At 34.3% G+C, this 25,896-nt stretch overlaps 1 protein-coding gene across 2 annotated transcripts in view; it reads left to right on the top strand.

Moving 5' to 3' along the window:
* The window catches only part of mtt (mangetout), a 523,315-nt gene that overhangs the window by 385,922 nt on the left and 111,497 nt on the right, over nt 1–25,896 (top strand). For both annotated transcript variants that reach the window (XM_069835394.1, XM_069835387.1), the window contains one exon: nt 6,590–6,841. In XM_069835394.1, coding sequence (XP_069691495.1) covers nt 6,590–6,841 — 252 coding nt within the window. The remainder of the gene's footprint in view (nt 1–6,589; nt 6,842–25,896) is intronic.

Genomic DNA, 25,896 nt, shown 5'->3' with positions numbered 1-25,896 from the left:
CATCCGGGCTGGGGACCGGCAATGGAGGAGTTACTACAGCTACTTCTGTACATTATATAGGCCTGCATGACTTACACCTTCAGCTAATAAGTACATATTCTTGTAACAATATTTTACAGGCTTATTATTTGAATTTACATTAATTTACAATTATATACAATCCATATTCCTATCATTGCTGCCATCATCGCTTGTTCCAAAATTAATTATTTCGTCAATGCCATCATCCATTCGGAATTATCTTCTTAATCGTAGACTATGTACTACTTTCTGAACACGATAGAATTCGTCGATTATATCCCGAATAATGTGTTGATCGAAGTCTTCCACTTCAACTTTACACAAGTCCTAATTCTGGAATGAAATAATATGTTTAGTAGAACTATTAGAAAATAATAACTTACAATAGTAATTCATTATGTCGTTCACAGTACACACACTATTGTACATAACTATTATAGCAATAATTTCTAAACATTACATAACTATTCTTTCCCGAGTAGTGTGAGGTTCATTCGGTTGTAATTCAATATTATTCTTAATTCTCTTCACGGAACTAATACTTTTGCCAGAGTATTTAGCCGCTCTCTCATATTCCTTAGCAAGAGGTTCTAGCAAATATTTGTTTAATTTTTTCTCCTCGCAACGCTTAATTTTATTATATTTGCGATAATTTCTCTTTCTCGGCTATGGATAACAGCGTTACTTTTTCTCCGCGGTGGTGTGATTTCACCATAATTACTACCCTGTGGTTGCTGCTCCATATTAACACTACTGGTACGCAGTGAAGGAAATAGCTCTATGTTTCTTGACAAGAGATTATGCTGCGGAGCATGCGCAAACAACTCAGTTGGCTCCACCCGCGTTACGCGCTTCCTTCCCTCTGCCCCTCTGTCCCCGCTCAGAAGGTTCAAGATAACTTGCATTAACAATAGTGTCTGTATGCAAGTTTGCTCGCGTCTGCAGTAACTGGCGGCACGTTTTAAGTGAAAAACTATATATACCCCAGATCATTTCCCTTTAGTGATGAGTCGAAATAGAAAGATGTTTTATTAATGAGGGAGGTAAAGCTTGTATTATGTTCTATTACACTTTCTTACGCATGATATTTTATGTTACAAATAATCAAAGGTTTTAGTAAAGAAATATTGTCTAGATCTGCTTTAGAATAGCTAAAGGAAAAAATGGGATATCAACAAGGTGAGACTGATATCAAATATCGTTAGCACGTTGTGCGTGCGAGTTACAGAATTGCACGACATATGATCGACTAGCTAAGAGCATTTATGGATAAATTTGAAATGTGGCAGTATCATGTAGAACATAGACAACTTCACTTTCCTTGACTCTAAGCTATCTTGAAGAGTGATAAGAAAATCTTCTTATCAGATATAAGACCCTACTTCAAGACCTACAGCAGAATTCGCTGGTAAGTTTGCAGAAAATGCCATTTGACAAGGAATCGAGATTTTTCTGAAATCCTTTTGGCTTACAGCCGATAGAAGATCCTGAGAGTTTATAGCTTGAATTGATAAATCTACAGAACAGCATACCACTCAGATTTCAGCGAAATCAGAAATCGAACTGTTCGTAATGCTGCCTAAGTCAGAATTTCCAAATATACTCTTTGCTATGTGCTTGAGTCAGAGTTTAATACAAGACAGAAGTGTAAAAGCTCTCCATGTACAGAAAGCGCTTAGAAGTGAGTTTATTTAATTTGCAGTGACATGTAAAAAAATACCTCCTTGAATTTGTTATTGTTGGCGAATACAGACTATTACCTTTCTGAGAACAGAGGAATACTCTTTAATATATAAAGTTTCGTAAATTCTCGCGTTCTATGTTTCAAATAAGACATAGGCCTATAAGAAATATTAACAAATAGTGTAATAATAAATGTGTTGCTGCTATATTTGTTTATCTTGAAAAAGTTGTATTCAGTTTGTGTTTACAGTACTAAACTAATTTACAAAGCTGGGAAATAATATAATTTTGTTATGTGTGCTTAGGTACAGTCTCTCTAAAATTGCTATAATTAATTGAAGCGTCGGCTGGAACAACGTTGTAAGTTACAAAATTTTCATTCGGCGTGTTTCCGTGTAATAATGTTGTGTGTCATGTTACTTTGATAGATAGATTTTATTTAATAATAACATATACATAAAAAGTTACATTAAAATACCCCGAAAGAGCAAAGCTCGTGTTCGGGGACAGTTACGTTATATATATATCTGCATGATCTTCAGCATACCAGAGAAGGTTGCTATGGTGACGTGTAGGCTAGACGTGCTGACATTCGGACAAAATTTCAACGCCGATTCCATAAAGCTGAACCCATAGACAAAACATTATGGCGTATTTCAATATATTGCTTTGTAACATAAGAAAATTGTACATATATATATATATATATATATATATGTATATAACTATTTCTTACCAATGTTTATTATTGTCACACTAACATTAGTTATCCAATTGTCATTATTTACTTTCATGTTGTTTTATGATCTAGATATTAATGTAAGAACTATGCAAGCAATATTGTATTCAGTTAGAACTAGAGTCTGGCAGGGCGGAAGAGAAGGCCTACTGGCCTTAGCTCTGCCAGATTAAATAAATAAATAATAATTATTATTATTATATATTTTAATTACATATCCTAGATCAAATTTAAAGTTTTGAAACTTGTAATGTTTGTTATCCTGAAAATTTAAATGTACAAAAACACTTAATTACTTACTTATTTACTTACTTATTTACTTACTTACTTACTTACTTACTTACTTACTTACTTACTTACTTACTTACTTACTTACTTACTTACTTACTTACTTACTTACTGGCTTTTAAGGAACCCGGAGGTTCATTGCCGCCCTCACATAAGCCCGCCATTGTTCCCTATCCTGAGCAAGATTACTTCAGTCTCTATCATCATATCCCACTTCCCTCAAATCCATTTTAATATTATCTTCCCATCTACGTCTCGGCTTCCCCAAAGGTCTTTTTCCCTCCGGCCTCCCAACTAACACTCTATATGCATTTCTGGATTCGCCCATACGTGCTACATGCCCTGCCAATCTCAAACGTCTAGATTTAATATTCCTAATTATGTCAGGTGAAGAATACAATGCGAGCAGTTCTGTGTTGTGTAACTTTCTCCATTGCCCTGTAACTTCATCCCTCTTAGCCCCAAATATTTTCCTAAGCACCTTATTCTCAAACACCCTTAACCTATGTTCCTCTCTCAAAGTGAGAGTCCAAGTTTCACAACCATAAAGAACAACCGGTAATATAACTGTTTTATAAATTCTAACTTTCACATTTTTGACAGCAGACTGGATGATAAAAGCTTCTCAACCGAATAATAACAGGCATTTCCCATATTTATTCTGTGTTTAATTTCCTCCCGAGTATCATTTATATTTGTTACTGTTGCTCCAAGATTGTACAAAAACACTGCTGACAATAAGTTCAAACTGAAGTTATGGTTCAAAATACAGACGCCTTTTCGAAAACTATTTTTGTAAACGTCATATAAAAATTAAGAAATAAACATAAATTTTAATTTTTTTCGGCTGTCGTTGCGTACTAAATTCACTGTTCTTTAACCATAGATCATTATATTTATCCCAGTCACGTTCATAAATACAGCAACCGCAACTCCCAAAGCAATATCAATCAAAACACAATGGAAATCGATATGGCAGTACCAGCAAAACAAAAAAAGTGACCAGATAAAAGAGGGTCGGAATTTAAAAGCATATTTTACTCTTACAGGAAGGAAAAAGCCGTTGATATGAAATGAGGATGTTGTGGTGATAAATTGAACATTTCGAGAATCTATTTGTATTGTAAATTCATATTAGATACGCCATTTGTGATTAATGGTTTTCCGTAATGACTATTATCTTGTCGTTAGCAATTTTCATAGGCAACGTCCCATTTCACAATAGAGATGTACTCACTAATGCAGTGACAATGTTCCAAGTCAATAACTAGTCACAGCCGAATATCCGTGCGGCTTGTTCAGTGTAGTAGGCCTATTGTGGGGTATGGAATATAGTCCACCTCAGAAACATAAATTGTACCATGCGAACACGCTCAAAATTTGTGTCAGTTTCAGAAAAGTTATTTAATTTTAATACCAAGAATAGTATTAAATGAATTATAAGTATTAAATAATTGGTTTACGAAAGAAACCCATTCCTATTCTATACAGAAAATTAATCATAATCGATAACTCTTATTGTCGGGGCTATAGGGACTATGGTCCAGTATCTCCCACCGGAAGCGGCGTAATAATTCACGCATAAAAAATGTGAATGGAAATGTTACAAGTTTTCCTTTGTTTAATCCTGTTTTTACCTGTAAGTGTAATGACACGCAAATCGGATACCTCCTAGAAAACCTCGGCATTCAAGTGAGACTTTTGTTTCTTTCCGCATGTAATTAGTAAACAAGAGTATCGCTATCTCCGATAAATAATGATCCTTTTTGCACTTATTCTACTCCTTCAGTACCTTTTTTCGTCTTTCAGATATAAAGGAACTTGCAAAAGAAATATTAACTCTAGTGTTGTGCCTAAACAATTTCATCTATTAACAAAAACAACTATTACTACTACTACTACTACTACTACTACTACTACTACTACTACTACTACTACTACTACTACTACTACTACTACTATTATTATTACTACTACTGCTGCTGCTTCTTCTGCTACTTCTACTCCTATTACTGCTGCTGCTACTACTACTTCTGCTATTACTACTCCTATTACTGCTACTACTACTACTACTACTACTACTGCTGCTACTGCTACTACTACTACTGCTATTACTACTACTACTGCTATTACTGCTGCTGCTACTACTTCTGCTACTACTACTACTACTACTATTATTATTACTACTACTGCTGCTGCTTCTTCTGCTACTTCTACTCCTATTACTGCCGCTGCTACTACTACTTCTGCTTTTACTACTCCTATTACTGCTACTACTACTACTCCTATTACTGCTGCTACTACTACTCCTATTACTGCTGCTACTACTACTGCTACTACTACTACTGCTACTACTACTATTGCTACCACTGCTGCTACTACTAGGCCTAATACTGCTGCTACTACTACTCCTATTACTGCTACTACTACTACTACTGTTACTACTACTACTACTGCTACTGCTATTACTGCTGCTGCTGCTACTACTACTACTACTGCTACTACTACTACTACTACTGCTGCTGCTGCTGCTACTACTACTACTACTGCTATTACTGCTACTACTACTACTACTACTGCTGCTGCTACTACTACTACTGCTACTGCTATTACTGCTGCTACTTCTACTACTACTTCTGCTACTACTACTCCTATTACTGCTACTACTACTACTGCTACTGCTGCTACTACTACTACTGCTGCTGCTGCTACTGCTACTACTACTGCTACTGCTATTACTGCTGCTGCTACTACTACTACTGCTACTGGTATTACTGCTGCTACTACTACTACTGCTATTACTGCTACTACTACTACTGCTATTACTGCTGCTACTACTACTACTACTACTACCACTACTACTACTTCTGCTACTACTACTCCTATTACTGCTTCTGTTGCTACTACTACTACTACTACTATCACTACTGCTACGACTACTACTACTGCTACTACTACTACTATTATTACTACTGCTGCTGCTACTGCTCTTACTGCTGCTGCTACTACTACTGCTACTACTACTGCTATTACTGCTACTACTACTATTACTACTGCTATTACTGCTACTACTACTGCTACTGCTATTACTGCTGCTACTACTACTACTTCTGCTACTACTACTATTACTACTGCTATTACTGCTACTACTACTGCTACTGCTATTACTGCTGCTACTACTACTACTTCTGCTACTACTACTCCTATTACTGCTTCTGTTACTACTACTAATGCTACTACTACTGCTATTACTGCTGCTGCTACTCATATTACTGCTACTACTATTACTGCTACTGCTGCTACTATTACTACTACTGCTACTACCACTACTCCTACTGCTGCTGCTACTACTGCTATTAGTGTTACTGCTACTACCACTACTCCTACTGCTGCTACTACTACTACTGCTATTACTGCTACTACTGCAGCTTGCTACTACTGTTATGTCTACTACTACTGCTACTACTACTATTCCCACTACTGTTGCTACTACTGCTATTACTGGTACTGCTACTACTACTGCTACTGTTACTACCACTATTTCTACTGCTGCTACTACTACTGATGCTGCTACTACTGCTATTATTACTACTACTATTCCTGCTGCTGCTACTACTACTATTACTGCTACTACTACTGTTACTATCACCACTAGTAGCAATACTAGCACCAGGAGTGGGACATTTATTTCGGTTGTATCAAGATGACAGTTTCTGCTATTTATACATGTAACTCTTTTTCCAATATTAGGTGGCTTTTCGGACGACGATAATGAGTAATATGCAATGGTAGTGCGAGTAAAATATAGCTAATAGAAGAGAAAGAGCCGACAACATTATGGAACTGGTTGTGTTGCAGGGGCCATCATCTTCGGGTCGGACCAGGAGGTGGCCGGGGTGATGCGGGCCGTGCGCCGCAGCAACGCCACCGGCAGCTTCTCGTGGATCGGCTCCGACGGCTGGAGCGCCCGGTCCCTGGTGTCCGACGGCAACGAGCCGGAGGTGGAGGGCACCCTGTCGGTGCAGCCACAGGCCAACCCGGTGCGTGGCTTCGAAGAATACTTCCTCAACCTTACTGTCGAGAGCAACCGGCGCAACCCCTGGTTCGTTGGTGAGTGAATATGCCCAGCTACTATCGCTTCACATCTCTTTCCCTGTACTAACGTTTTGTCACGTATATTTTTATTCTTATTTTTATATAAGTAAATATGAAGTTAATATTATGCAGCACTTTGCTACAAAATTAATTTTGATGTAGGTCTATGTTATCGAAGTTCGGGAGATATCGAGATTTACCACGCTTACCTCAAGTGACTTATTTTTCGTTCCATATAGTCTGACAGGCATCGTAAACATTGCCGGCAGAGAAAGAGAAGGAGAATTTCTTTTAAACCTATTGAGGGGTTTGAGGGAAAACCAGGCAGCTCCAATTTTTTCCATTTTTGAGCTATTTATGTAGAAAGAAAGAAAAAAATACGCTCTATCGTTTGGTCGAATAAGCAGGTAGTTCCAAGAATTACATTCACAGTTATAATGCATTTTGGACCAGCCTCTTCCTGTACATGTTCATTGTTTGGCGGTAAAACCAGGCAGCTCCAGGAGCCACCTTGTTGTTTCACTAAAATATTACATAATATCAATAAGAAGCAGCGCTATTATCACAGTTTAAAAGACAAATAAGAAGGTTAATATTAATCCACTGTTGTCAGTATTATATTCGTAGCACATTAGAAGTAGTCAATATGGAGACTGGTGAGAGTGATTTTTCTGCTTTTGAGAGTGAATATAGGCCTAATCCAAATGAAAGTGTGTCTAGTGATGAAACTTCCAGTATAGATTCATTGAAAAAGAAAATAAAACGTAATTCAAAACGGTGGCTCTCGAATACAAGAAATGGAATAGAAATGCAGGTAAATCATACGTGAACAAGAAAGACAAGAATTTTCCTGTTCGTGTTTCTGAATCCGACTGTAAATGCAAGCGCCAGTGTTACCAGAAACTTGGTAACCAAATGCAAAAGGACATACTGAAATCATTTAATGACATGAAGAATAAAGAAACGCAAGATGAATATATGGGTGGCCTGATAACTGTTAGTGATATCCAACGACGCCGTGTTAAAAGTGGAGGTGGCATTCCTCGTGCGCACACATTTATATAAGGTAACCAGAATAATTAAATGCAAACAAGTTAAATTATACAATATAATTCAAAATACTAATTGAAAAGTAAAAACTAATGTCTGCATGGAATGATAATAAATCATACTGAAGTATTATTAATTTTTTTAAGAGTTTTTCTTACTTATCTCGAAAAGTACTAAATAGGAGCTGCCTGGTTTTTCCCCCAAACCCCTCAATTGCAGAAGTCTCATTCCACGTTTATCTTGAAGTTGGGCAAGCTGAAGCATTCTATCACCGCCAAACTTCAAGACAAGCTGATGAAGAATAAAAATTCTCTCCGGCACCGAGATTCGAACCCGGGTTTTCAGCTCTACGTGCTGCCGCTTTATCCACGAAATCTTTCCACGCCGACCAAATGCTATTTCGAGAATGACGAGCGAGACTCGAAGCGCAGCGGGAATGACGAGCCGAGACTCGAAAGACAAGTGCAACGAACACAGCGAGCGAGAGCGGCAGTTAGGTTTGTTCATCTCTACTAGGAACCTTAGGATTGCGACTATCAAAGACTGTAGGCGTTATTGGCCTATAGATAAAGTATTTTATACTGCTTACTGACGTATTCAACTTCAAATATGTAAATAACTCCGAACCTTATATATTTCATATAAATCAGGGTTCCACCAACATTGAATCCTTGGATTTAGTTTCTTTTTAATGAGACGTGATAACACTATTCAACTTCAAATATGTAAATAACTCCGAACCTTATATATTTCATATAAATCAGGGTTCCACCAACATTGAATCCTTGGATTTAGTTTCTTTGTAATGAGACGTGATAGCACTATTCAACTTCAAATATGTAAATAACTCCGAACCTTATATATTTCATATAAATCAGGATTCCACCAACATTGAATCCTTGGATTTAGTTTCTTTGTAATGAGACGTGATAGCACTATTCAACTTCAAATATGTAAATAACTCCGAACCTTATATATTTCATATAAATCAGGATTCCACCAACATTGAATCCTTGGATTTAGTTTCTTTTTAATGAGACGTGATAGCACTATTCAACTTGAAATATGTAAATAACTCCGAACCTTATATATTTCATATAAATCAGGATTCCACCAACATTGAATCCTTGGATTTAGTTTCTTTTTAATGAGACGTGATAGCACTATTCAACTTCAAATATATCAATAACTCCGAACCTTATATATTTCATATAGGCTAAATCAGGATTCCACCAACATTGAATCCTTGGATTTAGTTTCTTTTTAATGAGACGTGATAGCACTATTCAACTTGAAATATGTAAATAACTCCGAACCTTATATATTTCATATAAATCAGGATTCCACCAACATTGAATCCTTGGATTTAGTTTCTTTTTAATGAGACGTGATAGCACTATTCAACTTCAAATATATCAATAACTCCGAACCTTATATATTTCATATAGGCTAAATCAGGATTCCACCAACATTGAATCCTTGGATTTAGTTTCTTTTTAATGAGACGTGATAGCACTATTCAACTTCAAATATGTAAATAACTCCGAACCTTATATATTTCATATAAATCAGGATTCCACCAACATTGAATCCTTGGATTTAGTTTCTTTTTAATGAGACGTGATAGCACTATTCAACTTCAAATATATCAATAACTCCGAACCTTATATATTTCATATAGGCTAAATCAGGATTCCACCAACATTGAATCCTTGGATTTAGTTTCTTTTTAATGAGACGTGATAGCACTATTCAACTTCACATATGTAAATAACTCCGAACCTTATATATTTCATATGGGCTAAATCAGGATTCCACCAACATTGAATCCTTGGATTTAGTTTCTTTTTAATGAGACGTGATAACACTATTCAACTTCACATATGTAAATAACTCCGAACCTTATATATTTCATATGGGCTAAATCAGGATTCCACCAACATTGAATCCTTGGATTTAGTTTCTTTTTAATGAGACGTGATAACACTATAATTGTGCAATTACCTAAGATTCAACTGTCGATTGCCTCTTCAGTAGACATGGTTGTATCTAATTAAATTGAACGTTTGTCCGCCAATTGCATCCTACTGAATATAATACGCTCAGTTTGTTTCCGGGAACGTTAGATTAGAGCGTACCCTGCGTCCAAATTAACCTGCAATGCATTGCACGTTACAATACGCGTTCCGTTCGCGTAATCTGTATACCGGCCCTTAAAGTGACGCAACCAGTCTTGCAATATTGCAATAATTTGAATGTAACATACTATACCACATTCAGGATCTCTACAGGCTTCCTGAACTTCGTGTTACGTTAAAAATATTACATTTTCTTATTTGCACATCGAACAGACATATTCGGCATATTATTGATATTCATCTCCTAGCTTCAATTTATTTCAAACTTTATATTATAAAAATGGCCGGTAAACTACAGTAAAAAACAGAGACATAAGTACGTAGTTACAGCCTTTTAATCTACGTAACACTAGGTATGTATTTTTTTTTTGTAGGAGTGTTATTTCCCACATTATAAATTAATAATAATAATTTATTTATTTATTTATTTATTATTAATAATTGTGTGCTGAACAACAGCCAGAGGCCAATTATAGTTCAGCACAATACACAAACAGAAGATACAAAGGTACAAAAACAATTAAATAATATCTTAAATAAACAAAAACATACATAAATAAAATAGATAACAAGAACAGTAAATACTAATAATCAAAACGAAACTATACCTTAAAAGGATCTAAATTGTGCCCATGCAAATTGGCATATTTTATGCATCTACAGACTGGAGAAAGTGATTTAGAATTTCTGTTATAAAAATTTTTTTGAAATCTTAAACCTTTTGTAGGAATACGAAGGCTGATGTTGTTTATGATAAACTCACAATCAATATCACCATTGATAACTTTGCTAAGAAATTGATAATCAAAATTTTGACGTCTAGAATAAAGGCTAATAACAGTTAAAATATTTACAGGTAATCTCATAGTTAAAGTCAGAGGAATTGGGTATAAATCGAAAAGCACATAAGGAAATAAATTTTCTTTGAATATTTTCCAATTTAACCGAATCTGTTGAAGTAATGGAATTCCAGGCTACGGATGCATATTCAAGTTTAGATCGAACCAAAGTAAAGTATAGAATTAATAGTGACTCTGGAGTAGAAAAAGAATAAGTTATAGACCTTATTAAACCAAGCATTCTTATTGAATGATTATAAATATATTGAACATGATCGTGAAAGTATAATTTAGAATCGAGTAATACACCAAGATCTTTAATAGAATTTTTCCTAATAATACAGACGTTGTTAAGAGAATAGTTAAATTTTATGGAAGTAGTTTTTCGTGAGTACGAAATGACAAAAGTTTTTGTTTCATTAATTTTCATTCCATTATTATCAGACCAAAGTTCAATAGAGTTAATATCATTTTGAAGAGTTTGGCAATCGGCAGGGCTATTTATTGGGCGAAAGATTTTGAGATCATCAGCAAATAACAGGTAGTTTGAACTTATTCTTTTACATATGTCATCTATAAATAATAAAAATAATAGAGGGCCCAATGTAGATCCTTGGGGAACTCCACATAAACAATTAAATGGGTCCGAGAGAGAATCACCTGGACGAACACAACATTGTCTATTAGTTAAATAGTTTTCAAACCAGCTCACGTAGTTAGAAGAGAGACCAAAGTTTTCTAATTTATTTATCAAAATATTGTGAGGTACAACATCAAACGCTTTGCTAAAGTCGATGTAGATTGAGTCAATTTGACCTTGCGTTTCAACAACCGGCATAACAAGATTAAGGTAGGATACTAAGTTAGTAGTTGTTGATTTACCTTTAGTAAAACCATGTTGGGCTGAATTAATTTTATTTTTAACATAAAATGAAACATGTTTGTGGATTATTTTTTCAAAAATTTTTGAGAAATTGTTTAATATTGAAATAGGTCTATAATTGGAAACAACATTTTTTTTTTACCATTCTTAAAGATAGGAATAATGGATGCTTCTTTCCAAAGCATAGGGTATGTACCAGTTAATAAACTTAAATTAAATATAAAAGTTAAAACAGGTATTAGAATAGTAGAACATCCCTTAATAATAAAATTAGGAATGCTATCAGTGCCCTTGGATTTATTAGGTTTAAGCTTTTTTATGGCTAATGAAACGTCTTCAACTGTAATTTTAGGTAAGGATAAGAAGTCAGTAGAATTATAACCCAACAAACAGAGATTAGAATTAGACTGTTTTTGAATTGATTTAAATTGATTAGCAAATGCATTAGCAATTTCTTTCTGATCAGTAATGTGAACCCCATTTATTAATAATTCAGTGGGATAATTATTGGATTTTCGAAAAGATTCTACATATTTCCAAAATTTCTTGGGTTCATTCTTCAAATTTTCATCAATGGATTGTAACCACTTAAATTTATCATATTTAACCATAGCTTTAACTTGTTTTCTGTAATTGGAAAAAATTTGATAATGATGATCAGTTTTGAATTTCTTAAAATTTCTATGTGCTTTGTTCTTTTTCTTAATAAGTATACGCAAGCTATTTGAAAACCATTTAGGATAGTGCGATTTTTTTTACGAAGGTGACAGGAACAGCAAGAGATATAGCATTGTTCATAATTTGAGATAAAGTGTTAGTAGCAACGTTAACATCAGTAGCCTGATATATGGAATTCCAGTCATGATTGTATAGAGTGGAATAGAGTTTCAAGTAATCACCTTGAGAATAATTAATGAAGGTACTAGGTGGGCAGTGATCAGGTAGCGGCAAATAAACTTCAAGATTAATGGAGATTGATGGATGATAAAAGTCCTCCAAAACAAGAGAATGATTGGCTAGTTCTACTGTACTGTTAATGATATTAGTAAAGACAAGATCAAGTAGATTTTTACTTGAAAAAGTAAAATTAATTTGGTTTAATCCTAGAAGGCAAGACGAGGAATATAAATCACCGGACTTAATTTTAGAGTAATAATGAATATCATTAAGATTAAAACCAGTTAACCAATCCATACCAGGACAATTGAAATCGCCAATAATTACTATTCTAAAATTATGAGTATCGAGGTTTTTTCCAAGAAAATTGAGGTAAGATTTTAAGTGATTATGACCGAAATCAGGTGGGAAGTAATGATTTCCAATTAATAAATTAATACCATCAGCCATTTTAATTTCAATCCAAACACATTCATTAATAATTTCTAAATCATATCGCCGACAGGTAAAAGGTAACTGGTTGTTAATAGCTGTTAGAACACCCCCACCTCTTTTTTTATTGGTGTCCTCGTAGGTTCTGTCTGCTCGAAACACAGAATAATTGTTAGGAAATAAATTTGTATTTAATACTGATTCAGATAACCATGTTTCAGTAAGACAGATAATGATATCATTATTACTTACTACATTTTGAAAAAATTCATCAATTTTTGTATTAAGACCACGAACATTTTGGTAAAATATCTCAAGATGATTATTAGAACTGTGCATTGAGAGTTAGAGAATAATATTAAGAGGCATTAACCCTAGAATCAACTGAAGTACCTGGTGGAGCAAAATGCTGCTCAGGTTTAAGCTTACCAAAAAAGGGTGCAATGAGGCATCCCGCAGGCCAAACATCAGAATTATTGATTAACTCAAAATCCCTCTCATCAACTGATATGTGAAAAGAGGAATACGACTGGTATTTAGTTTTCAATTTCGTTATTACGAGAGACCTAAGTTCACGTTGATGAAAGAGTGAATCCTTAATATTATTCTCGTTTACATTAGGACTAAATCTAGAAACAAAAAGGGATTTGGTTCTGATTCTCTCTGGAGCCATTTGTAAGTTGCTATTAGTTAAAGTGCCAACTTTAGGATCTCGTTTCTCAAATTTTTTACGAGTTACAGTTTGGAAACCATCAGAGTCAACGTTATTTGATAACGCAACAGTGCTATCGTCAGAGCGTACGACAGCAGAGATTACTTCATTACTGTTATGTTGACTAAGAGGAAATGAAGTACTTGGTGCTGACTTCGCACGATTGCTAGATTTTACAGTGTCAGACAAAACACTACTGTAGGATTTAGTAACAGGGTTAACAGTCTACTGTTGACCCAATTTAGAGACAATCTGATCAGGCTTACTAGGACAGGAATTTTTTACCATAATCTCAGCCATTTGTAATTTGAGGGCAGTATTCTCACTCTTTAACTCACCCATTTCTTTTTCAAGATTTTTAACATGTTCAAGAATAACTGTTAAAGTATATAGCATGGACTCGCTGTTGAGTCTCACCGTTTCAACTTGAACATAAAGGGACTCCTTACTTTGTAAATTAGGTAGATCAAGTACTCTAGTGGGCGAGATGATCTTCTTTAATAATAATAATGATAATAATAATAATAATAATAATAATAATAATTTTATTTATTCTGATGGTGTAAAGGCCATCAGGCCTTCTCTTCAAGAGAAACAACATGCTTTGTGAAAGTACAAGCATTTGAGCTTCTTAAAAAATGGTTTATTAATGAAATAATAATCCAGCTCTTTAGAGTAATTAAAAGGCATTGTATAATAACAACTACTGTTTTAGAGGTATTTATTTTAAGTTTAAAATGTAAATATTACACTATAATGTAGGCATATGTACTTATTTGCTCTTCTCTTTAGTAAGTAATTGTACGAGTAATTTATTTTATTCTTGCATTTCTTCACGCACCAGATTTTATATTATGCATTACACTTATTTACTTTGTTGTTACCGGTGTCCATTTGTTCATATATATATATATATATATATATATATATATATATATATATATATATATATATATATTAGTTATGAAGATAAGTGTATTAAAGTGTCCATTCAATAATTGTAGATCTATATCAAGCAAACACATTTTTTAATGAGACAAAGTAAATTTCCTTGAATTTTTACTCCGTTTGTGTACTCACAAAATGTCGTTTTCATGTATGATGAAGTGCGCCTGGTGTTCTATCAGCAAAACATAATGGGTAATCGTTTGAAAACCGAATATTCGGTCGGTCGCCTGACCTTGACGGATGTTGTCTAACCGGTCGAACCCAAACCGGTTGTAAGAGTTATTTTGCATCTCTCTGATACACACGAAGATATCTGTGTGCCTTGGTGTTCACAGCTGCGAGTGTGGAGAAAAGAATGAATATATCCATACCACGTGGAACGTGTTCAAGCATCTCGAACCAGGAGATCCTGTCAGCGTGTGGGGTCCTGTAACTGGCTAAATGGTGATCAGCAGTTGTATCATTACACTCTGTTTACTGATGAAGTCCAATTTACGCTCGACGGTGTTAACAATAGTCGAAACTCGCATGTGTGTTCGCTGGTAAATCCTCATGGGACTGTGCAAAGCAATTTCCAACACCGCTTTAGCGTGAATGCGTGGTACCGTATGGTGCATGATAAGCCGAGAGGCTCAATTGTTTTGGAGGGTCGTCTTACAGGACAGAGTTATCTACAACTTCTGTGGAATAGATTGCCATAAATTTTGGAAGACGTACCTACAGAGACACGACAATATGACACCATATATCATTATTTCCGTGCTGTTGGAACTTAACGAGTGTTTCAATAGGCGATTGTTTTGGCGTTGTGGCCCATAACATTGGACGCCGAGGTCCGCAGATATACAATAAGTGTCCTTTTTTTGTGCATGGGATTGGATGGAAGGTCTGTTCTACCAGACAAAGGTGGAAACAAATGAGTCATTACCCCATCGAATTTTGAATGCCGCACATCGCATAAGGCAGCGTTTCTCAAACTATGGTACGCGGACCACCTGTGGTCCTCGAGGTCTGCCATTGTGGTCCTTCAAAAAAGACAAAAGAAAAAAAGAAAATTCAAACGAATTGCGTATTACATTACAGCTGAGAATTTCAGAGACTGGAAATTACACATGGCAATCGCTTTCAATTTTTCTCTCAGTACTGACTTTTTATGAAATTTGTTACCCTACCCGTCTATCGACTTCCCACTATACTCTCAGCAACAAAGCAGGGATTTAAAGCATTATGAACGTGGTGTTTCTCGCCATCTTTACCCTGCACTTCTGGTGCTGCACCTGTAACCCGGCCAGGGACCACCTGAATTCATTACAGAGGACCAAAGTAGCGAACCTTTTCATGTATTTATGACTTTAAATCTTTCTTATGTCGTACACGCTAGTAGTTGCCTATGTCTCTGTTAATTAGTGTCCATTATACATACTGAAAAACTTCGATCCGGATCTTTGAAAAGAAAGGAACGTGATGATGCGCTTAATTTAGCCACTGCTAATAGTTCAGAAGCTGTGTGTGAAGATATTAATATCAATGATTCTAGTGTCATTAAAGAAATAGCTAGTCATTCAAATATAGACCTAGAACAATTGTGTAAGAATCGACAGGCTCATTCATCTCATTAATGTACCAACAATTATTTATTTTTTTTAGTTAATAAGTTATAGATTATCCAAACGCTAATAGCCTTGAATTATTAAAAAAAACGAAAATGAATTTTCTTCTATTAACATTAACTTAATTAGCTAATACTAATATAAATTTAATTTAATTTAATTAATTTTAATTAATTAATTCTAATTTAAAATATAAGTATACGATATTAAAATATGCTAAAAAATATAAATTTACTTTCGAAGGGAACAAGAGTAAGGTGGTCCGCGGAACTGTTCTGACTTAAAAAAGTGGTCCCCACTTCAAAAAAGTTTGAGAAACGCTGGCATAAGGCAATCTCGAACACCTACGCGCTCGATTCACACGCGAGTGCAAAAGTATGTAGAGATCGGATTAATGCAGCTATTTTGACTGGAAGCTGTAGGAACGGAAAAATTTTGTTGGATCATTTGTAAGTAGTAACTTATATTCGTTCTTTGTAAGAAGAAATACTGGTATGATTTCTCAATGTTATCAAAATTTTATAACAGAGGCTTAACTTGTTCAAATTATCTTGTATTGGTATTGGTTTCATAAGTTGAAATATCTCGACAACAGAGGCTATTAATATTTTTACGGATAATCAGAGTTCTAAAGCACGAGTAGATAATATTTCATATTGATTGCTTAATTCTTATTACTAGGGAACGGATTTCTAGGTGATCAAAAAAGAGAGATTTAGGACTTCATAAAATTCAATTTAGGACTTTTAGGAGTTTATATAAAAGTAGCTATTAATAATTTTAATTTTAGTAAATATGACGTGAATATGTTAGGAGAAAATCCACAAACGATTAGGAAAAACACGGAAATTTTACTTGAAGCAAGTAAAGAGATAGGTTTGGAAGTAAATCCCGAAAAGACAAAGTATATGATTATGTCTTGTGACGAGAATATTGTACGAAATGGAAATATAAAAATTGTAAATTTATTCTTTGGAGAGGTGGACAAATTCAAATACCTGGAAGCAACAGTAACAAATATAAATGATACTCGGGAGGAAATTAAACACAGAATAAATATGGAAATGTCTGTTATTATTCGGTTGAGAAGCTTTTATCATCCAGTCTGCTGTCAAAAATGTGAAAGTTAGAATTTATAAAACAGTTATATTACCGGTTGTTCTTCATGGTTGTGAAACTTGGACTCTCACTTTGAGAGAGGAACATAGGTTAAGGGTGTTTGAGAATAAGGTGCTTAGGAAAATATTTGAGGCTAAGAGGGATGAAGTTACAGGAGAATGGAGAAAGTTACACAACACAGAACTGCACGCATTGTATTCTTCACCTGGCATAATTAGGAACATTAAATCCAGACGTTTGAGATTGGCAGGGCATGTAGCACGTATGGGCGAATCCAGAAATGCATATATAGTGTTAGTTGGGAGGCCGGAAGGAAAAATACCTTTGGGGAGGCCGAGACGTAGATGGGAAGATAGTATTAAAATGGATTTGAGAGAGGTGGGATATGATAGAGACTGGATTAATATTGCTCAGGATATGGAACAATGGCGGGCTTATGTGAGGGCGGCAATGAACCTGTGAGTTCCTTAAAAGCCAGTAAGTAAGTAATTTTAGTAAATATTCCATTTTAGGTGGACTTTGGGTACAAAGAACTTGGTGCTGACAATGAGTGCTAATAAAGATTTAAATTATATCAGTGAAAGAGACTTATTGCTGATTGGTCAGATTCATTGCGCATGACATGGGTGCATTGCCATGAAAACTAATTTTTAAGTTCTCGCCTAACATGAACAATCTAACACCCCTTTTATGCTAGATGGACTTTTCCAAACGACTTGAGTTCCATGAAATTAGGTAAAATCTTCTTCCCTCCTCTTCTAAGATCAATGTGGAACGAACTTGTAAGACCAATGTTTATCTGTCGCCATTTTTATTTTATATAGGCTATACTAAAGAGGTACTTTTCAGACACAAACATAAATTTTAGGCATTTATAGAAGTTTATGGTTCATTTAGGCATTTTAGGTTCTACCGAATTTGAATACGGGGATGCGGTGTACGTGAAACGTAGATATATCTGAATAACATACATCTAGGACGTAGCAAACAAAATAGATGTGGAACTAGAAATCCATTCCCTATTTGTTACTAATGAGGAATTAACACTCTCGGCGCTATCTTACGTATTTTAATACTTGTTTCTCTTTTATAACTTCTTTTATATTAACGAAATATGAGGAATATCATTTTAAAACAAGAAAGTTAAATATCAACAGATCTACACTCGATTTTTGCAGCAAGTCTGAAGTCTGTTGTTCCTGTTTCTCGAAGCTTTGTTTCATATTCTGTTGAAATAATTTATTTTTCTACGTGATTTCACAATTTTGCAGGACCGAGAGGAAATTAAATTGAATCTCAATAACTGATTTCTTAATATTTATTCTCTATTAAAATACATTGCCCCTGGGATAAGTAAGGGGAATTCAAAGAATATACGTCGGTTATATTATTAATCACTGTTGTAGCCGTTCAGATCTGCTATAGACGTTTCTGTCTTCTTGAATTGCAAGCAGATGAAATATTTAATCTTGTAAAGTTATTCAATAAACACTGTTCCTTTCAAAACGAACAAAAATCCCCTCCAGATAATCTGAGATTCAGAGAAATACAAGAGTTCACTGAATACAACTTTTGTTAACTTCGATTTCCGTAGACGCTTTGCGTGGAAGTTTTGTAAAATGAGACCTCATTTCTTTCACTGTGATAGATCGTGACTTTCGAATTCAGTTCTCATTTAGAAGTTTTATGCAAAAATAATTGAACAGGAAACTTTCCTGGAAGATGCTATACAAAGTTACAAACAACCATAAATGTAAGAGGAAATGCTATAAAATCTTTCCTCGATGCAGCTCAAATTTTCAGTTGCTTCTTCCAAAGTTGTACTTTTGACCTAAGTTCTTAACCGGCTTTTCCCCCGAAGGAACACTACAAGAACACACTGTGAGACTCTAGTGAAGTGAGAACACCACCTTCTTGAAGCAGCTTGTTCTTATGTGCTCTTTTTTTTCCTTGTTTTACAATTGAAAGTGAACACAGACTACTAATTTTTGAAAGAGCAATATTAAGAAAAATTTTTTGTCCAACTAGAATGATGGTACATGGAGAATTAAATATAACAGTGAACTGAATGAGTTGATACAGAATAGGAACATAATGAATCATATAAAATCGCTAAGATTAGGATGGTTTGGTCATATAAATAGAATGGAGAATAATAGACTGGTCAAACAAATATACAAATGGAAACCAATAGTTAACAGAAAGCAGGGTAGACCAAAAAATAGATGGATGATGTCCTGAATGATTTGAAATTGATGAAGGTGGAAAACTGGACAAAGATAGTTGGAAGCCGTAAGGAATGGAAGAAAGTTGTTGAGAAGGCCAAAACTTTCATCTGACAAGGGAAGTATCACACCCCACATGCCGGAACTTACCTCGAAACTTTGGTGACATAACCGATGTGCTACGAGAAGATCACGTGCAAAACATTAGCTGCCTGTTTCCACTGCAAGGCCCCGAAATCGAAGCTGGAATCCTTCTGTGGCCAGACGATAACGCGGCACAGCTGGACATCCCTGCCTCACTGGCGAGCGGAGTGGAGTGTGTGTGAAATGGAGTAAACTCTCTCGCGTCCCATCTTCTCAATGAAGTATAAACAAGAGACTGAAGTGACTGGCATCGATTGAATGTTTAAAACACAATTCTTTTCGGCACCATGCACAACGAATAAACACTTCATTGTCACACTGATCTTGAATATCATTAAAGTTATCTCGTGACCTTTCCTGTCGCCCGCTCTTCCTTATCGCAGTGTTTGATTCGCATTCCTTCCGTCGGTATTCCGTCCTTGGGAGACCTATAACCCTGTAGTCGTCCGCTTGTATTACTGACCTTGACTGACGTACGTCTGTTCGCTGCTGATTGCCACTGGCTTGCACACAGGAAGGGCTGTCCATTCCAACTAGTAGCGACTAGTATCCACTTCCCTATTACTTACATGCAAAATTCCGGCGTTTATTTCGGGGCCTTGCAGTGGAAACAGGCAACTACTATTTTTCACGTGGCCTTCTCATAGTACATCGGTTATGTCACCAAAGTTTCGAGGTAAGTTTCGGCATGCAGGGTGTGATACTTCCCTTGTGAGAGTCTGAAGAAGAAGAAGAAGAAGAAGAAGAAGAAGAAGAAGAAGAAGAAGAATTAATTAATTAATGACGACTTAAGAAATAATTGAGTACCTCCGTGGAATAAGGTTGGATGTAACACTTGGGCAACATGTAACATCCAAACTTTATCTACAAGAGGTACTCAATTAATGCTTCAGAAATGGATGGTTCAAAAGGAAGATTATGTTATCTCAAGCCAAATATTGGTAGTCTAGATATTGACAAACCTCGACGTCGCCAGTAAAAAAAAAGACAACAGACTACTTTTTCTAGACTTTATAAATGATCTTGCCCCCCTTATAAAAGATGTAGGTCATCCCATATTATTTGCAGATGACACAAGTATAGTAATTACAGCCAATAACTCCAACACATTCCAATCTTCAACAGAGGAAATTCTCTTCAAAATATGTGACTGGTTCTCAGTCAATAAATTAGTATTAAATTGTAACAAAACTAGCATAATTCAATTTAAATCCTGTCCAAATTCAACGTCGCAAATTTCTAGCGCAATAATTAACAATAGATCCCTATTAGAAACAATAACAACCAAATTTCTTGGCTTAAAAATCGATAATGTGTTAAATTGGAAAAATCATATTAAAGAAATTACCCCCAAACTAAATTCAGCTTGTTTTGCTATTAGATCTATGCACAATACCTTAAAAACAATATACTTTGCATACTTCCACTCGGTAATGAGTTTTTGAATAATATTCTGGCGAAATTCCACAGATAATAACAATATATTTCTATTACAAAAAAGAGTAATTAGAATAATAGTAGGTGCCAAATCTAGGGAATCGTGTAGGGCTATTTTCAAAAAACTACAAATAATGCCCATGGCTTGTCAGTATATCTTTTCATTAATAGTCTTCCTCGTATGTAATCGTGAAAACTTTGTAACCAATTCAACAGTTCATACCATAAATACACGTAAAAAAATGACTTTCATACTCCATCGGCAAGTCTATCGTGCTGTCAAAAAGGAGTGCGTTATATGGCAGTAAAAATTTTTAATAGCCTCCCTATCGATAAAAAAAAATGAAACTCAAAACATAAAATTATTTAGGGCCAAATTAAAGAAGTACCTAATTTCTCACGCCTTCTATTCTGTAGGTGAATTCATGACATTCAATAACACTTCATAAAATTGATACTAAAACTTTGTGTTGTACTAGTAGACTATATTGTAAATCTCGTCTGTACATATTTCATCTAGACTGTGACTATAAATTAAGACTTTATAATAGTATTATGTTTTTTGACTTGTTCCATATTCTAGCTGTAAGCATGTATGAATACCATGGAATGTTAATAAATACAATACAATACAATACAAACAAACAAACAAACCTAGTTTACTCTAAAAATCACAACAACAGTTAACGCGTGATAAGAGATTTGTAGTTTCCGGTTGTGTATAATCTCTACCATAAATCTTCTGTATTATTATATGCAAATGAAAGTGATGTAACTTCAGCAGAACTAAACACAATTCAAACAACGCAAACAAACAACCAAGCACAATTATTGAAATGATGTAAACAAGAAGCTTTATAATTAATGATTTGGAGCATTAACGTGCTATGCGACATTTCTGCGAAATTCGGTTTAGGAGTTTTCTAACTGTTCTTGTTAAGATCTTTATCCATTCTAATACTTCTTTCTGAAAAATTTTATTTGATTGTTACCGTACTCTTTCATTACAAACTTTTGTATTTTCTGTGTCCAATGAGATGTTACAACATAACCTGCTAAGCCATAGGACTTCCGACATAACAGTAACTCATGAATTTACAATTCATTTTTAATAATCAGATAAGCCAATCTTACTGTTGCATACCTCAATATATTAAAGGTTCTTTTCAATTTTCAGTAACTCATGAATTTACAATTCATTTTTAATAATCAGATAAGCCAATCTTACTGTCGCATACATCAATATATTAAAGATTTTTTCAATCTTGAGTAACTCATGAATTTACTATTCATTTTTAATAATCAGGTAAGCCAATCTTACTGTTACATACATCAATATATTCAAGGTTTTTTTCAATCTTTAGTAACTCATGAATTTACTATTCATTTTTAATAATCAGATAAGCCAATCTTACTGTTACATACATCAATATATTCAAGGTTTTTTTCAATCTTTAGTAACTCATGAATTTACTATTCATTTTTAATAATCAGATAAGCCAATCTTACTGTTACATACCTCAATATATTAAAGGTTCTTTTCAATTTTCAGTAACTCATGAATTTACTATTCATTTTTAATAATCAAGTAAGCCAATCTTACTGTTACATACATCAATATATTAAAGGTATTTTCAATCTTGAGTAACTCATGAATTTACTATTCATTTTTAATAATCAGATAAGCCAATCTTACTGTTACATACATCAATATATTCAAGGTTTTTTTCAATCTTTAGTAACTCATGAATTAACTATTCATTTTTAATAATCAGATAAGCCAATCTTACTGTTAAATACATCAATATATTAAAGGTTCTTTTCAATTTTCAGTAACTCATGAATTTACTATTCACTTTTAATAATCAGATAAGCCAATCTTACTGTTACATACATCAATATATTCAAGGTTTTTTTCAATCTTTAGTAACTCATGAATTTACTATTCATTTTTAATAATCAGGTAAGCCAATCTTACTGTTACATACATCAATATATTCAAGGTTTTTTCAATCTTTAGTAACTCATGAATTTACTATTCATTTTTAATAATCAGGTAAGCCAATCTTACTGTTACATACATCAATATATTGAAGGTTTTTTCAATCTTCAGTAACTCATGAATTTACTATTCATTTTTAATAATCAGATAAGCCGATCTTATTGTTACATACATCAATATATTAAAGGTTTTTTCAATCTTCAGTAACTCATGAATTTACTATTCATTTTTAATAATCAGATAAGCCAATCTTACTGTTACATACATCAATATATTAAAGGTTTTTTTCAATCTTCAGTAACTCATGAATTTACTATTCATTTTTAATAATCAGATAAGCCAATCTTACTGTTACATACATCAATATATTAAAGGTTTTTTCAATCTTCATGGCTTAACACATTAAAACAAAAACAGATTACATAATACCGTTTTGTATATTTACATTTGTACTTTACGAAAGTTTTCATCCTCCAAGGGGCATCATCAGGTAAAACAATATTAAAATATCATATACCGGTAGTTAATAATATATAAATTGTTTTATTCCAAATGCTTAACAAAGTTCAGTAGGCCTATATGATTTTGATAGAGGTAATTGTATTACCCCCCTTGGTCCACATCTATGGAGTAACGGTTAGCGCGTCTGGTCGCGAAACCAGGTGGCCCGGGTTCGATTCCCGGTCGGGGAAAGTTACCTGGTTGAGATTAATTCCGGGGTTTTCCCTCAACTCAATATGAGCAAATGCTGGACCCCGGACTCATTTCACCGGCATTATCACCTTCATCTCATTCAGACGCTAAATAACCTAAGATGTTGATAAAGCGTCGTAAAATAATCTACAAAAAATTACCCCCCCCTTTGATAGTAGTAACTTTCAGGAGTGTTGAAGTGCAACAGCAGCGGATAAAGTTCAAATTTTGCTCAATAATTCCCCGTTACTTTCTTCGTCATTTAAAAACTAGTCCACCAATTACCTAGATTTCAGTGCATCATTAGCATTACTACTACTGCCATTCATTACATTACATTACATATCTCTAATCTGTATTTAGTTGAAGTATTTTATGCTGCTGGAGCGCGTGGTAGAGTTACAGTGCGTTGAACTACAAGTGGAGAGTTAATTGATTTCTTTCATTTCTTCATTGATCTAATCTCTCCGACCGCACTCAACACCTGACAAAAATCAGTAGGTTCCACAGTTTTATTCAGAGTACTGTACAGTATATACAGCAAGCACGTATGAGTAACATCCCTACCATTGTTGCCAACATTTCGTACTACAATCTCGCTAACTTTTCAACAAAAAGTAGCTAAATCTCTCCAAAATTTGTTAAGAAATCCCCAGAAATGTCGCTAAAAATCTATATCTACACTAATAATAAATCTGTAGCCGAAATTTTTCTGGTAATTTTCGATTTTCCAAAAATAATTGGTCCTAACACATATAATTAATCTCTCTGAAACCGAAAATCGCTTTTTTGAAATTTTTGTTTGTATGTCTGTCTGTCTCTCTGTAGTTTGTTACCTTTTCACGCGATAATGGCTGAACGGATTTCGATGAAAATTGGAATATAAATTAAGTTCGTTGTAACTTAGATTTTAGGCTATATGGCATTCAAAATACATTATTTAAAAGGGGGGGTTATAAGGGGCCTGAATTAAATAAATCGAAATATCTCGCTTATTATTGATTTTTATGAAAAATGTTGCATAACAAAGGTTTCTTTAAAAATAATTTCCGATACGTTTTATTCTATGCAAAATTTTGACAGGACCGATATTTAATGAGATAAATGAGTTTCAAAATTACAATAACAACGCCATCTAAGGCCGTGTAATGAATTAAAAAACAAATGACTTCGTCTATAAGGGGCCTTGGACAGCAACAATCGAAAGCTATGAAAGATAGCCTATAGATAAAGTTTCTGTGTTTGTATGAAGTAATATCTTAGGCTAAATTAACCGATTTGTATAATTAATTATTAATTCACCATTGGAAAGTGTAGTTTCTCTAGATGGACATAATGCTATAATGTTATTACAGTAACTTCTGAGTGAATCGAGGACAGGTAAGATTAAAATAGCTTCTTATGCACAGAAAACTTGATAGGCTATTCTGTACATTCGTTTCCTGTATTTCCTAAAATAATTTTCATGACCAAATGAGTGGTCTCTGGATCAAAATGATCGCATTTTAATTATGCAAATACAATTTAAATTAAATAACATAATAAACGATTTATCCTTATATCAAACACGAATGTTCCCTGGATCAAATGTCCTACTTTATATTTATTTCTAACGGATGCAGCGGAGCGCACGGGTACGGCTAGTTAATAATAAATTTCACTAAATAAATATAAGAAAAACACACACGCGGAGAAAAATATCACCCTCTTCTGCGTTGTCTGGTTATATTGTTGACAGCTGTGATGTTGAGGTGGAAGGTGTGGGAGCAGCTCATTGTAAATATACTGCGCTTAATCCTATAATTTCTGGAAAAAAAAGCGTGGAAATTTTCACCTAAGCGTTTGACCACAATTTTTTTTGTTTGTTTGTGAAATGTAACACTTTTAAAATATATTAAAAGCAGCAAAAACTACAGTCTCATTTGCTTCACACGAAGTGTA

Source organism: Periplaneta americana, chromosome 1 (genome assembly GCF_040183065.1).
Source record: "Periplaneta americana isolate PAMFEO1 chromosome 1, P.americana_PAMFEO1_priV1, whole genome shotgun sequence".
NCBI classification, from domain to species: Eukaryota; Metazoa; Arthropoda; class Insecta; order Blattodea; family Blattidae; genus Periplaneta; species Periplaneta americana.
The sequence above is the reverse complement of the archived record's forward strand: the minus strand, read 5'-3'. Positions and strand labels throughout refer to the sequence as shown.